Here is a 12,297-nt window from a genome sequence, read left to right as displayed (position 1 = left end):
TTTATCCACTTTTTCTCCTTATTTTCTATTTTTCTCCCATCCCAATTTCGTGTTTCCAATTCTCCCCTCCCCTGTCTTGAACGTTGCTCGCATATGCCCCCCACTGGTCGGTTGTAGGGAGGATAGAAGCCTTGCATCACGTGTCCCCTCCGGCACACGAGGAGGCAGCCTGTCACATCTTTTCACCTGCCAGCGCGGACTCTCATTGGCGGGGTGTAACGTGTGGGAGGCTCACACTACCCCCCGCTATGTCCTGTCTCTGCTGTGCAGGCGTCCCCCAACCGACCTGTAGGAGTCGCTGTCCACAACGTCCAGATTACCACCCATCCACTTCCACCCGCTGACTCTGCCAATTGAGCCAGTATGACGGCCGGCCCAAGCCGGGATGGGGGAAAGATGGAAAAAGAAAAGTGGGAAAAGAGAAAGTAAAATAAAAAAAGAAAATACGACACTGATCGTTACAAAAACATGTTTCAGGTTCGGTAAAATAGACATAGAACATACCTTACCTTAGCCAGAAGGTACTCCAAAAAGAATAATCCCCATAGTGATCCCATCGCCATCGCTCGTGTATATGTCTATGCGAAAATACATTTGAGGCGTTAAAATCTCCAAGCGATCACTCTGTCCTCAGAAGGGGAGGAGGCCTTGCAGACAAAAAAACAAGATAAGGGTCCCCACACCAAACCATTCCAGTTCAAAAGGTAGGCGATACTGCCACCTGGCAGGATTCGATCGTCATTGCAATTGTAACGTAGGCAGATGAGCCAGGGAGGCCTACGGAGCTCCGGCTGAGTGTATAGAACGGGGATCAAAGGAAAAAGATCAAAGGATCTAAAAAAGTTTTTGGCGCCCAATGAGTTAACATTCCTGTATTTTGAGTTCTGGTGATTTATGAAAGAAACATATCCCATGTCCAAGTCAAAACTCCTCAAATATTTATGTAAATATACTTTAAATTTAGCTATCCGGTATTTCAAATATTTATGTAAATATACTTTAAATTTAGCTATCCGGCTGCAAGCTAGCCTAGCTTAGCACAAATTCATGGAAGTGGATATGGACCACTAGCCTAGCTTAAAACTCTGGGAGAGATATTTTTGGCCAGGATAGCTGGTCCGTATCCACTTCCATTAATGTGTCCGGTAGCGTGGCTTCATGAGTAGAGCTCCGGACTCATGATCGGAAGATCAGCGGTTCGAGCCCCGGTCAAGGCCGTTGTCGGAAAGTGGTGTTGTTATCCAGCAGGGGGCACTCTGTCCTCTGGACTAGTCAGTAACAATGCCCCTGTTACGGGGATAGGGACACCGTATAGCTGCGAGTGCCGTCCTTCGGATGAGACTCTAAACTGTCAGGTCCTGACTGAATCTGCCAGAAACCAAGACGCCTGACGTTCCTGGCCAAATTCCCAATCAGGTCTCTGACATCAAGGCCACCTAATCATCCCTTCCCCTTAATTGGCTGATATAAATCCCAGTCTCCTGAGCCATTCAGCCATTGTGATGTGTGCCTGGTGCCAGTGTATGGCAGCCATTGAGCCTGCGTAGCCCAAGGTTGGGTGCTACCAGTGGTGATGACCTTGTGGGAAGCGCTTTGAGTGTCTAGAAAAGCGCTATATAAATGTAATGAATTATTATTATTATTTGTGCTAAGCTAGGCTAGCTTGCAGCCGGATAGCTTTATACTGAACACAGACTTCTTGTCTGACTCTGGAGAAGACTGCAAACACATTTCGGCAAGCACATTGGTGTGTTCCTGACTACACTTCCCATGAATCTGTTGTTTCCTGTTGCACAGAGGATGTACTGTAAACCTCTGTTTACAAGTGAGACAAAGTGAAGAAGTCCAGTTGACAATCGGACCAAACCCCCCCCCCCCCCCCCCCCCCTTGTTTACTAATTACTTATGCTAACATGAAGTTGTAGTTAGCATGCAGTTTGAAAAGCAGTCCAGCAGAATACCTAGAAACAAACATTTCACTACATGGATGGAGGCTACCAAATTATTTAAATTATACCGAGCTATCAAAATTTAGTGATTTGACAGTGATGGTAAAATGTCAATATGCCACGGACTGATGGCTAAGAACAGAAGGAAACCGACGTTAGGCCAGCAGCTCCATTGTCCCATTGGCTTTAGATTCTCCATATATCTCAAAACACTATTGGAACTATGTGACACCAGTATTCCAAGATCATTTTAATTTAGTGTTCTGTTTTTCATCATGTTTTATTCATCCTCACGTGTTGTCATTTGTTAGCCTGCAAGTCAATTGCTATGTGTTGATGATTTGGGGTTAGGATAGGAAGGAAGTGTCTGGTAATGTTACGGTAACACGGGTTACTGTTACCTGAATTATTTTTATAAATAAAATCATTTGTTTACATTTTCATCTTCTCCAGAACGTCTCCTCAATGTTGCCACCTGCTGGCCATTCTATGAAAGCATCCTTTTAGGATAAACAAAAAAAAGTACTAAAGTATTTTTTTCAGCAAATCTCTTAATTACATAAATATTGTGCCAGCATCAGTACAATATTATGTATTTAATGTTAGCTTTTGGCTATGTTGGCCATTGTCACCTTGTTCAATAGCCAGGATCATATTTAAGTTGATCTAGTAGCCTAATCTATGCATGAAAAATACAATACAAAAATACAAATCTCTTGGATAATGATTACAATAATATTTTGAGAGCAAGACAGTGTTATGTTTATACGTGATGTCTTTACAATGAGTCTTCCATTTTGGGAGAGCGAGGAGAGGGGGGCGCTTTGTTGGTTTAGGTCTCATTGATGCCCTCTAGCGGTCAGAAAAGCATCATTGCATCTTTAAAATTAGATTGCAGTGGGCGCCCCAGTGGCGAACCACATAGCGCGCTCAGCCGCGACACGGCCGACCCGGGTTCGACTCCCGAACCCGTCGTTATTTGCCGAATGTCTTCCCCCCACTCTGTCTCCCATTCCTCCTCTGTCTCTCCCTACTGGACTGCCCAGTAGTAATAAAGCAATAAAACGCCAAAAAAATATCAAAAAAAAAAAATTTATTGCAGGGACGCGTGAATACTTTCCCCAAGACAGTTGTCCTTCCGCGTTCGGTTTACGCGGCCTGATTGGCCACTGACGCTTCTCTCAGCGCCCAATCGCGTTAGCCCTACTATCGCCTAACTACTCGCTCAATATACTAAAACTAACTATCACTCAACTCACTATCACTCAACTAGACTAAATATAGCCTATAGAACAGATTTTTACAGCCTAACGTTAATATAGAGAGATGAAAACAATACGTTATTTATATATTGATGTGATGTCGATTGATATGAATATAGAGAGATGAAAACAATACGAGGAAATGGGTGAGGACTATTGATGTGAGAGATGAAAACAATACGTTATTTATATATTGATGTGATGTTGATTGATATGAATAGCGCGTTACGTTAATATAGAGATGGAAATGGGCGAGGACTTGGGCTGTGGAACTGAAAGCTAGGCGCAACAAGGACAACTGCCTTGGGGAAAGTATGCAGGGCGTAGGTTACACTGAACGCTTCCTCTTTCTTCCTTGTAAATAATTGCCATGACTGATTCCAGATTCCCAAAGGTAGCCTCTGGCTTCTTATGTGTCTGATGGCCCACCAATGAATCTTTGGTTGCAGCTAATTACAATACCTTCAAAGATAGGCAGCCCTTGATTACATAAAGCTGTCATAACAATGATAACTATTTCCACCATCCCCCTCACCTCCTTTTGAACATAAAAAGACAACATTTGTTGACCTTTAAATACATTTATTATAAGATAAAAAACTGAAGGTATAAAACTATACAATAGTGCTGTCTGGGAGATAAATGTTTAACACAGCTTTATTTATAGCCATGTTGGAGATAAAGACCACGATAAGTTTGTTAAAAACCCTGTGTTGCATTACAGTTGCAAGTTGCAGTTTTTATAATTTTTTTGAAATGGTAAGTACCATAGGAATACTATAGAAAATAACATGAAATACACATACATATATTTGCACTTAAGAATACTTTCCAGGAACAGGTTACAGTGAAAGTTTCCAGGTAAATAATTGCCGTTGTTGATTCCAGATTAATTCAGGTAGCCTCAGGCTTCTTAAAACCTGTCTGAAGACCGACTGATGTCTTTAAAGTTTAAAGTAAACTATAATCAATTTAATCTTTGGTTTGGAGCCAATATACATTCAATGATGGGCAGCTCCCTTGATTGCATAACGCAGTGATAAACAATGAAAAAAGAAAGGCCCACAGTAACTTTGACCATCTCCTTCTTATTTTTTTTTAGCATTTATTGCTTTTTCATGGTCAGACATGACCGACAGAGGAGGAGAGGGTGAACGGGAGAAGATGTGGGGAAGGCATGCGACAAATGATCTCCCGGGAGCGGGAGGCGAACCCGGGACGACCGCGTAGGTGTGCGAGGCACTATGCGGTGCGCCCCGACCATCTCTTTCACTCTGCGGACATGTCTATACTGTGGTTTAGTAACATTTTGGATACGGACTGAATCCATAACAAACGCATTCAAGGTTACCAGGTGCAACTGAAAAAAAGCTATATTCTGAACAGTATTTGCCATATTAAATTATAGCATTAATAGACTAAGCGGGTCCAGTCTTTATTTTACATACATTTTTTTTTAAAGATATTTCAACACCAAATATGAATAAGATCTATTTTTGCAACATTACCAGCAGCCATGTCCACAGGTTGCATAAAAAAGAATTCTTGAAGTGAAGTGGTCTGACTTTGCTGGTGAAATTAGTCCTGCGCTGCGATACATCTGTACTTCTGGGGTTTAAGAAAGGCTGGCCTGTAAACATGATTACACTACTTCTCTCAAGTTTCACCAATGCCTGGATCTGATTTGATGCCCTGGGCATCAAGCACCTAGGGTTAGATCGTGTTCAGTTTGAAAACTCCCTGTTTTCAGCAGTTCATTTAAAAAAAATAAAGAAATAAAGTCCACTTAGTGTTTTTGAACACTTCATCAGTCTGTCTTCCGACTTCTGAAACTGTTAAGTGTCTTCTTCAGTGAAAGTCCAGTCATAAAGCACCCATGGCCATAATCTCAGGAGTACCTATGCATAGTCAAACAGGAGGTGGTCATCAGTCACCAGTGGTCATTGTAGCCTTCCAAGAAGCGACATGTTGAATGATAAACCTGTACTGAAATATGAGGATGTAAAATCCCTGGAGAAAACATTCTTGAAGCCCTGTTAACAGAGTGACTGGGAGATATGAGAGACTAAGAGGTTGCTTTACAGATGGGAATGTCTTCTATGATGTCATTGTTCAGCTTTATCTCTTCTCCCAAACCACCAATCTGCTCCTCTGGTGTTTTCCACATGCCTTGGCCAGCTCCACACAGTCCATCCCGTGCCTCTCAGGAATGGGACATTCAGCAAAATAAAAGGAGATCACTAAGAGCACCCAGATCACCTGAAGCCCTTATTCTGGTGCAAACAGACAAATGTTTTCTATTGTGTGATGTTGACTCTTGACGCAGTAGCATTGAAATACTGGGTCTGTCTCAGGACGCAGTAGCTGAGAAATGTTGGTCTGAGGACGCAATAACATTGAAATGTTGGTCTGTTTGAGGACGCAGTAACATTGAAATGTTGGTCTATTCCAGGACGCAGTAACATTGAAATGTTGGTCTAGTCCAGGACACAGTAACATTGCAATGTTGGTCTATTCCAGGACGCAGTAACATTGAAATGTTGGTCTAGTCCAGGATGCAGTAACACTGAAATGTTGGTCTATTCCAGGATGCAGTAACACTGAAATGTTGGTCTATTCCAGGATGCAGTAACACTGAAATGTTGGTCTATTCCAGGATGCAGTAACACTGAAATGTTGGTCTATTCCAGGACGCAGTAACATTGAAATGTTGGTCTATTCCAGGACGCAGTAACATTGAAATGTTGGTCTATTCCAGGACGCAGTAACATTGAAATGTTGGTCTATTCCAGGACGCAGTAACATTGAAATGTTGGTCTATTCCAGGACGCAGTAACATTGAAATGTTGGTCTATTCCAGGACGCAGTAACATTGAAATGTTGGTCTATTCCAGGACGCAGTAACATTGAAATGTTGGTCTATTCCAGGACGCAGTAACACTGAAATGATGGTCTGTTTGCAGCTGAATAAGAGCTCGACATGATCAGCGTGCCTCAGTTATGTTCTCATTGTAGTTCCATCGTCCCTCAGAAGGCGGGGTCCTGGAAAAACCCGGTACATTTGCAGCGAGGTCACTTCCACGTCTGGGACCTTGTGGTTCTGTGCCTGTCCCGTAGGGCTGTACCCAGCCGAGCGGCCTGTAGGGCTAAAGCCCGTGGTGGGGCGTCCCGTCTGGGCCAAGACAGCCGACCGCGAGACGGCAGGGCGGCGCAGGAACCGCCTCGACGTGACCAGGTCCCCGTAGCCTTGCGCGTGTGAGAAGGCGTAGCCAGACCGCCGCGAGCTGGTGCGTCGGATACGGGTGCGGCGCGGTGCGGGAGGAGGCGTGGCTTTGGACTGCCTCACCTTGAACATCACCTGGAAAGTATGACAACGACAACCAATCAGATTGGGTTAAAGGTACGAAGACTCAAGCGTTTAATTTTTTTTTTTAAACAGCGGAAGTGGCCACTGGTTTTACCTTGTCGTTAATGGTGGGGCAGAGCTGGATAAACAGGAAACGGTAGGTTAAAACAGGAAGTACACACAGGGTGGAGGTGAGTACGACGGTCAGCCACACGTTTGGCTGGTTCAGAGAGTTCCTGGCTGTGCCTGAAGACACACAGATACACACATTATGGTGATGGAAATAATGTGAACTGAATGGTACAGTAGAACTGGACCCAGTGGCCTAATGCTGTGTCTTCCCCAAACTATAAACCATCTTCATAACAAACATTCCTTTGGTTCAACAGTTATTAAGTTAAAGAGTTAGATGCCATCATGGTGTATATTTTTCCATGAAGTAATAGATATAGCTCAGTGAAATTATTCAAAGCGCTTTACAATTTATGCCTCACATTCACACCAACGTTGGATGCAAACATGCAAGATGCCAACATACTCATTGGGAGGAAGCGTCTTGCTCAAGGACTTCGACAACACTTCCAGGAGGAGCCGGGATGAGCCGGGATGAGGAACCACTGCCACTATGCAGTATATTAAGGCCTTTCTAGAAACTGTTAATCACTCACCGAGGTCTTGATATTTTTCATTGTCATAATTTAATTGTGATGTATGTATTACTGCCCTATAGTTTTGGGATATGTGTGAGATTATGTGCATAATGAATTAGCTTATTGTTTTGTTTTTTTCAACCGATAATGTCTAATAGCGGCACCTGCTGACCAAGAGTGCTACTGTGTTTTCAAAACATTTCCCATGAGTATTTTCACTCTGACTTTCTGCAGAGCGAATTCTTGGTTTCTTGGCGGTCGAGGCGGCTGAGTGTTTGTTTTACATTGTTGCAGACATGTTCTGTTCGGTCTCACACCACCTGCCTGGTATGAGACCTGGCACTCTACCCTGACCGGCCAAGGACCAGAACGTCGTCCAGGGCAGAATACACTTCGTAACCCCCGACGACGCAGAGGCCCCAGTGCGGTCTACACGCACTTGGTGAAGATGCGGGGAGCCAGAGAATAGCCGAACGGCAGCCTCTGGTACCCGTACGCTAAGCCCTGCAAAGGAAGCGTAGGTAAGCCCTAGGATGGAAGATCGGGATGCGAACACGCATCCTACAGGTCTATGGAGGAGAACCAGGCCCCCACCTGACAGCGTCTAACAGGTGGGAGACGGTCAAAATTCTGAACCTTCCATGGGACAGGTCCAGTATGGGTCTGACACCCCCCCCCCGATTTCTCGGGCACCAGATAATACCGGGAGGAAATGCCACGACGATGGCTTGCTTCGCCCACAGAGATTGGATCTCGTTGACCAGAGCTGTCACTGCTGGAGACCCTGACAATAGGGTCTGTACCAAACCTGAAAACGGGTGGGGTTGTGTAAACACAAGTCCCCGCCTCAGCGTTCTCTCCATCCACCTCGACATATGGCACTGCTGTAGCCATATGTGATGACACTCCCAACGCACCCGCCGCCACTTGGCGCTAGTCCGCCAGGAACCGTAGATAGGCGGCCCGGTCCCACCCGCTGTGCGTTGCCAACCCTGGACCTGCCAACCGCGCGAGCAGGGTGTCTCGCGGAGTCGGGATATCGGACCCTGACACTACCAACGAGGCAATCGCACCCAAGGGGGGACCCCGACAGAAAGGGCCGATTTGATACGGGGGAAGCTGACATCACACCGGGTGACAAAAAGCTCCCCCACTGAACACCTCCCCGGCATGGATTGCTGAGGAACTATTCTACAGCTGGACATGCAAGGCGTGAGGTCCCCACACTGCGCTATAGGTCTTCCGGCCGTGGGAGGCATTAACGTCATACCCGGCCTGGCGAGGGCGGGGCAGGGGGAACTCACGCTGCGACACCAAGGGCCTCGAGTTCCCCCGCTGACAACCTTTGTTGACAGACACAACACCAGGCTCACCAAACACAGACGCAGAACGCGTGGCGTGGGAGCCGCTTGACAGCACAACATTCTCACGGACAGACCCAGGCTCAGCCATCAACTGGGTGTCAGCCCCTGTCCCCATGAGAAGCGAAACGTGGGGCCGCTTGCGCTTCATCGAAGGCACGCGGCCCGCAGCCAAAGGAAACAAATCAGAGCCCTTATCCCGCTGTGGGGAGTGACCGGAGAGCGAGCTAGACACAGTTAGACGGCAATGTTTTTTTTAGGGCGTGCTCATCTAATGTAGCCGATCCCTCTGCCGCCAAGGCTGCCGGCCTTGCGATCACCTGTTGTCTTTGTGTCCAGGGTACCTCAGGTGGGGGAAACATGGCCGCTGGTTGAGGGTCTCGCCACAGCCGCTGGCGAGGCCGCGCCCTCACCTCTGGCTGCGCGGTGTGAGGCGGTGTGGGGCCTAGGTCAAATACCGCCTGCGCTCCTGCGGAAAGACCAAAGTCCCTCTGCGGAGAGGGGAGCTCTGAGGAGGGAAAAAACATCTCTCCTCCTCAAGGGGAGACTGATCCAACCAAGATGTCTGTAAACAAGCGTTGACAGCATCCTAGCCCTCCCTGCGGTTATAGCTTGCGGCTAGGTCAAAGCTAATTAATAACCTCAAAACCTTGCACGATGTTTCGATGTCGGCTGGCCCTAAGGCCCCCCCACCAGACACCATTTTTGACAGAAAAAACAGCAATTCGAACAATGTTACTAGTCGCTGCTAATTCTATACCGTGGCGGTATAGGCTTAACAGCCCACCAGCCACCTGCCGGGCCGACTCGCCTCATGGTGTCGGCCGGGCGGGACACTGTTCCACCATGTCAGAGGCAAAGGACTGATGCCACCTGCTTCACAAGCTAGCCCATACACACAAATGTTAAGGGGATGCAGACCAGAGAAACACCAGTCCCGCACACAATTCATAGATTCACAAAAAGCACACCAGCCCTAGGCCTCAGCCCATCCACCCATGAAATGGTAAACAAGCCCCCGTCAAAACTCCCAACAGTAGACACCGATTGACCGTCAGCATGAATGGTTAAGAGGAGGGAAGACCTTTTAGAAAAGACAGCCCTGGGCGGGGAACAAGAACGAAGACCCAGCATTGTAGCATTAGCCGCACGCACTAGGATAGCTGGGAAAACACCCAAAACAGAGTCATGACGACCATGTTTTCCCAAATATCCTGCCCCTCGCGCCAATACACAACTCTGCTGTCTCACGGGACAACGAGCAGTATCACAAATGCTAGCATTAATGCCTGGCAGCGCAGGCCCTACCTGTGCGCGACCTAGCCCGACAGCTAGCCGCCGTGCGACGTCCCTCGGTCCGCTGTCACGAGACGAGGAAACCCAGGACAGGCCTGCTCCTCCCTCCCCATCAACCTGGACCCCCTGCAATTTGCATACCGCCCCAACAGGTCCACGGAGGACGCCATAGCCCATGTGCTGCACACAGCAGCATCACACCTGGACAAGAGGCAGGGGAACTATGTGAGAATGCTATTCATCGACTACAGCTCGGCATTCAATACCATAGTCTCCTCCAAACTCATAGCCAAGCTCAGGGACCTGGGCTTGAACTATGACCTCTGCCAGTGGGTCTTGGACTTCCTGACGGGCTGACCCCAGGTGGTGAGAGCAGGCAACTGCACCTCCTCATCCATCACCCTCAACATAGGGGCCCCCCAGGGCTGTGTTCTGAGTCCCCTCCTCTACTCCCTGTACACACACGACTGTGTGGCTCAGCGGAGTAGCAACACAATCATCAAATTTGCTGACGACACAGTAGTGGTGGGCCTGATCTCTGCAAACGACGAGAGGGCCTACCTGGAAGAGGTCAAGGTCCTGGCGGGATGGTGCCAGGAAAACAGCCTCTCCCTGAACGTCAGCAAAACAAAGGAGATGATTGTGGACTTCAGGAGGTCGGGGGTCAAGGACTACAGCCCCCTCAGCATCGATGGGGCACCGGTTGAGAGAGTGCTTTAAGTACCTCGGAGCCCACATATCCGAGGACTTGACATGGACCACACACATTGACAGTGTTGTGAAGAAGGCACGACAACGCCTCTACTTCCTCAGGCGCCTAAGGAAGCTCCAAGTCAGTCAGAAGATCCTTAAGAACTTCTACTCATGTACAATAGAGAGCATCCTGACTGGCAACATCACCTCCTGGTTTGGGAATAGCACTGCACAAGACCGAAGCAGACTACAAAGAGTGACACGTTCAGCCGAACGCACAATTGGAGGGGGGCTCCCCACCCTCCAGAACATTTACAACAAGCGGTGCAGGGGCAAGGCTAAGAGAATCATTAAGGACTCCAGCCACCCGAACAACTGCCTCTTTGAACTGCTGCGGTCAGGCAAGCGATACCGGAGTCTCAAGGCGAGCACAGAAAGACTCAGAAGAAGCTTCTATCCCCAGGCCATCAGGCTGCTTAACGAACAATGAACACTACACAACAACCATCAAACGCACATAGCACACACATCCACACGCACACACTCACTTTAAACAAACACACTGTAGCACCCACTCCCCACACTTTATATTTATTGATAAAGGATTTGCACTACAACTCGTACACCTTACTGTAAATTGTACCTAAATTGTACCTCATCCCATTTCTGCTTTGCACTATATAGTATTGTATATTAGTACACTGCATAGTATATTGTATATTATATGGTAACTCAGTTACGTCTATTCTGCATCGAACATTGTACATATGTCTATACTGAACATTGTGACCTCATTTTCTACTTCTAATTTACATGCTATACTATGTTATTTGATACTTATCTTGTCTAGCACAGTCTCTGGAGCGTAACAGTAAGAAGCATTTTGTATAAAAGTATTCTGTACTTCTGTATGACAACTATTAAAGAAACTTGAAACTTGAGGCCCGATGCGCTGTTAGGATGTGCCGAGAAGATTCCAGGGGCTGGTGAATCTCCGGCGAAAACCCAACATTGTGTAATTTCTCTCTGCATTTCATAACAACTAGTTCATGGAGTGCACTGCAGCGTCCATGTTGGAAACAAAAAAAGAGGAAGGGGGAGTGTGACCATGTCCGGCGTCATATAATAGGACGCGTGGCCTGGTCACGGGCATGAGTAGGCCTGCCACGATAACAAATTTTGCTGGGCGATTAATTGCCCCCGAAAATATCGCGATAAGCGATATTATTGCGACCGGTTAAAAAAAAATTTGAGAAATTTATTTCCCAAAACTTTTATTTTGAAGCCCACCGCTCCGTCTTTTCCGGTTTAAGACTTTTATTTTGAAGCCCACCGACCGGACCGGAAGTATTGTTGCGATTATCCTAGCCGACAACTTGTCTCGTCTGGTTGTGTTTTTTAGTTTTAACGTTAGCTACTAACGTTAGATGCAGCTACTACAGGCAATCAACGATGAGGAGGACGCGTCAAAGCCGTATATAATAGAATAGCTGTGGTGCGTAGGCACTGCAGCACGACTCGAAAACGACCCGTTATAATAAATTAATTCATGTTTAACTTGTCCCCGTCTCCAGTGCTTTGACTAGCCCCACCCGTTCATTGTAAACAATGATGCATGTAATTGTATTAACGTTATTCTGTGTTATTCTAACGTTACGCTACAAATAACGCTACTTGGTTAAAAGGAGCAACACTATTGAGAAATGTAGGTAAGCTAAATATGTGGCGTTGCTACTGCCC

At 46.9% G+C, this 12,297-nt stretch overlaps 1 protein-coding gene across 2 annotated transcripts in view; it reads right to left on the bottom strand.

The window, feature by feature from the left end:
* Positions 1-3,786: 3,786 nt before the first annotated feature.
* The window catches only part of atp8b5a (ATPase phospholipid transporting 8B5a), a 190,888-nt gene continuing 182,377 nt past the window's right edge, over positions 3,787-12,297 (bottom strand). For both annotated transcript variants that reach the window (XM_084309315.1, XM_084309316.1), the window contains exons 27-28: positions 6,673-6,803; positions 3,787-6,569 (exon numbers count right to left, since the gene is read on the bottom strand). In XM_084309315.1, coding sequence (XP_084165441.1) covers positions 6,210-6,569; positions 6,673-6,803 — 491 coding nt within the window. In that variant the 3' untranslated portion in view covers positions 3,787-6,209. The remainder of the gene's footprint in view (positions 6,570-6,672; positions 6,804-12,297) is intronic.

This window comes from Notolepis coatsorum, assembly GCF_963971535.1.
Source record: "Notolepis coatsorum genome assembly, chromosome: 2".
Taxonomy (NCBI): domain Eukaryota; kingdom Metazoa; phylum Chordata; class Actinopteri; order Aulopiformes; family Paralepididae; genus Notolepis; species Notolepis coatsorum.
The sequence above is the reverse complement of the archived record's forward strand: the minus strand, read 5'-3'. Positions and strand labels throughout refer to the sequence as shown.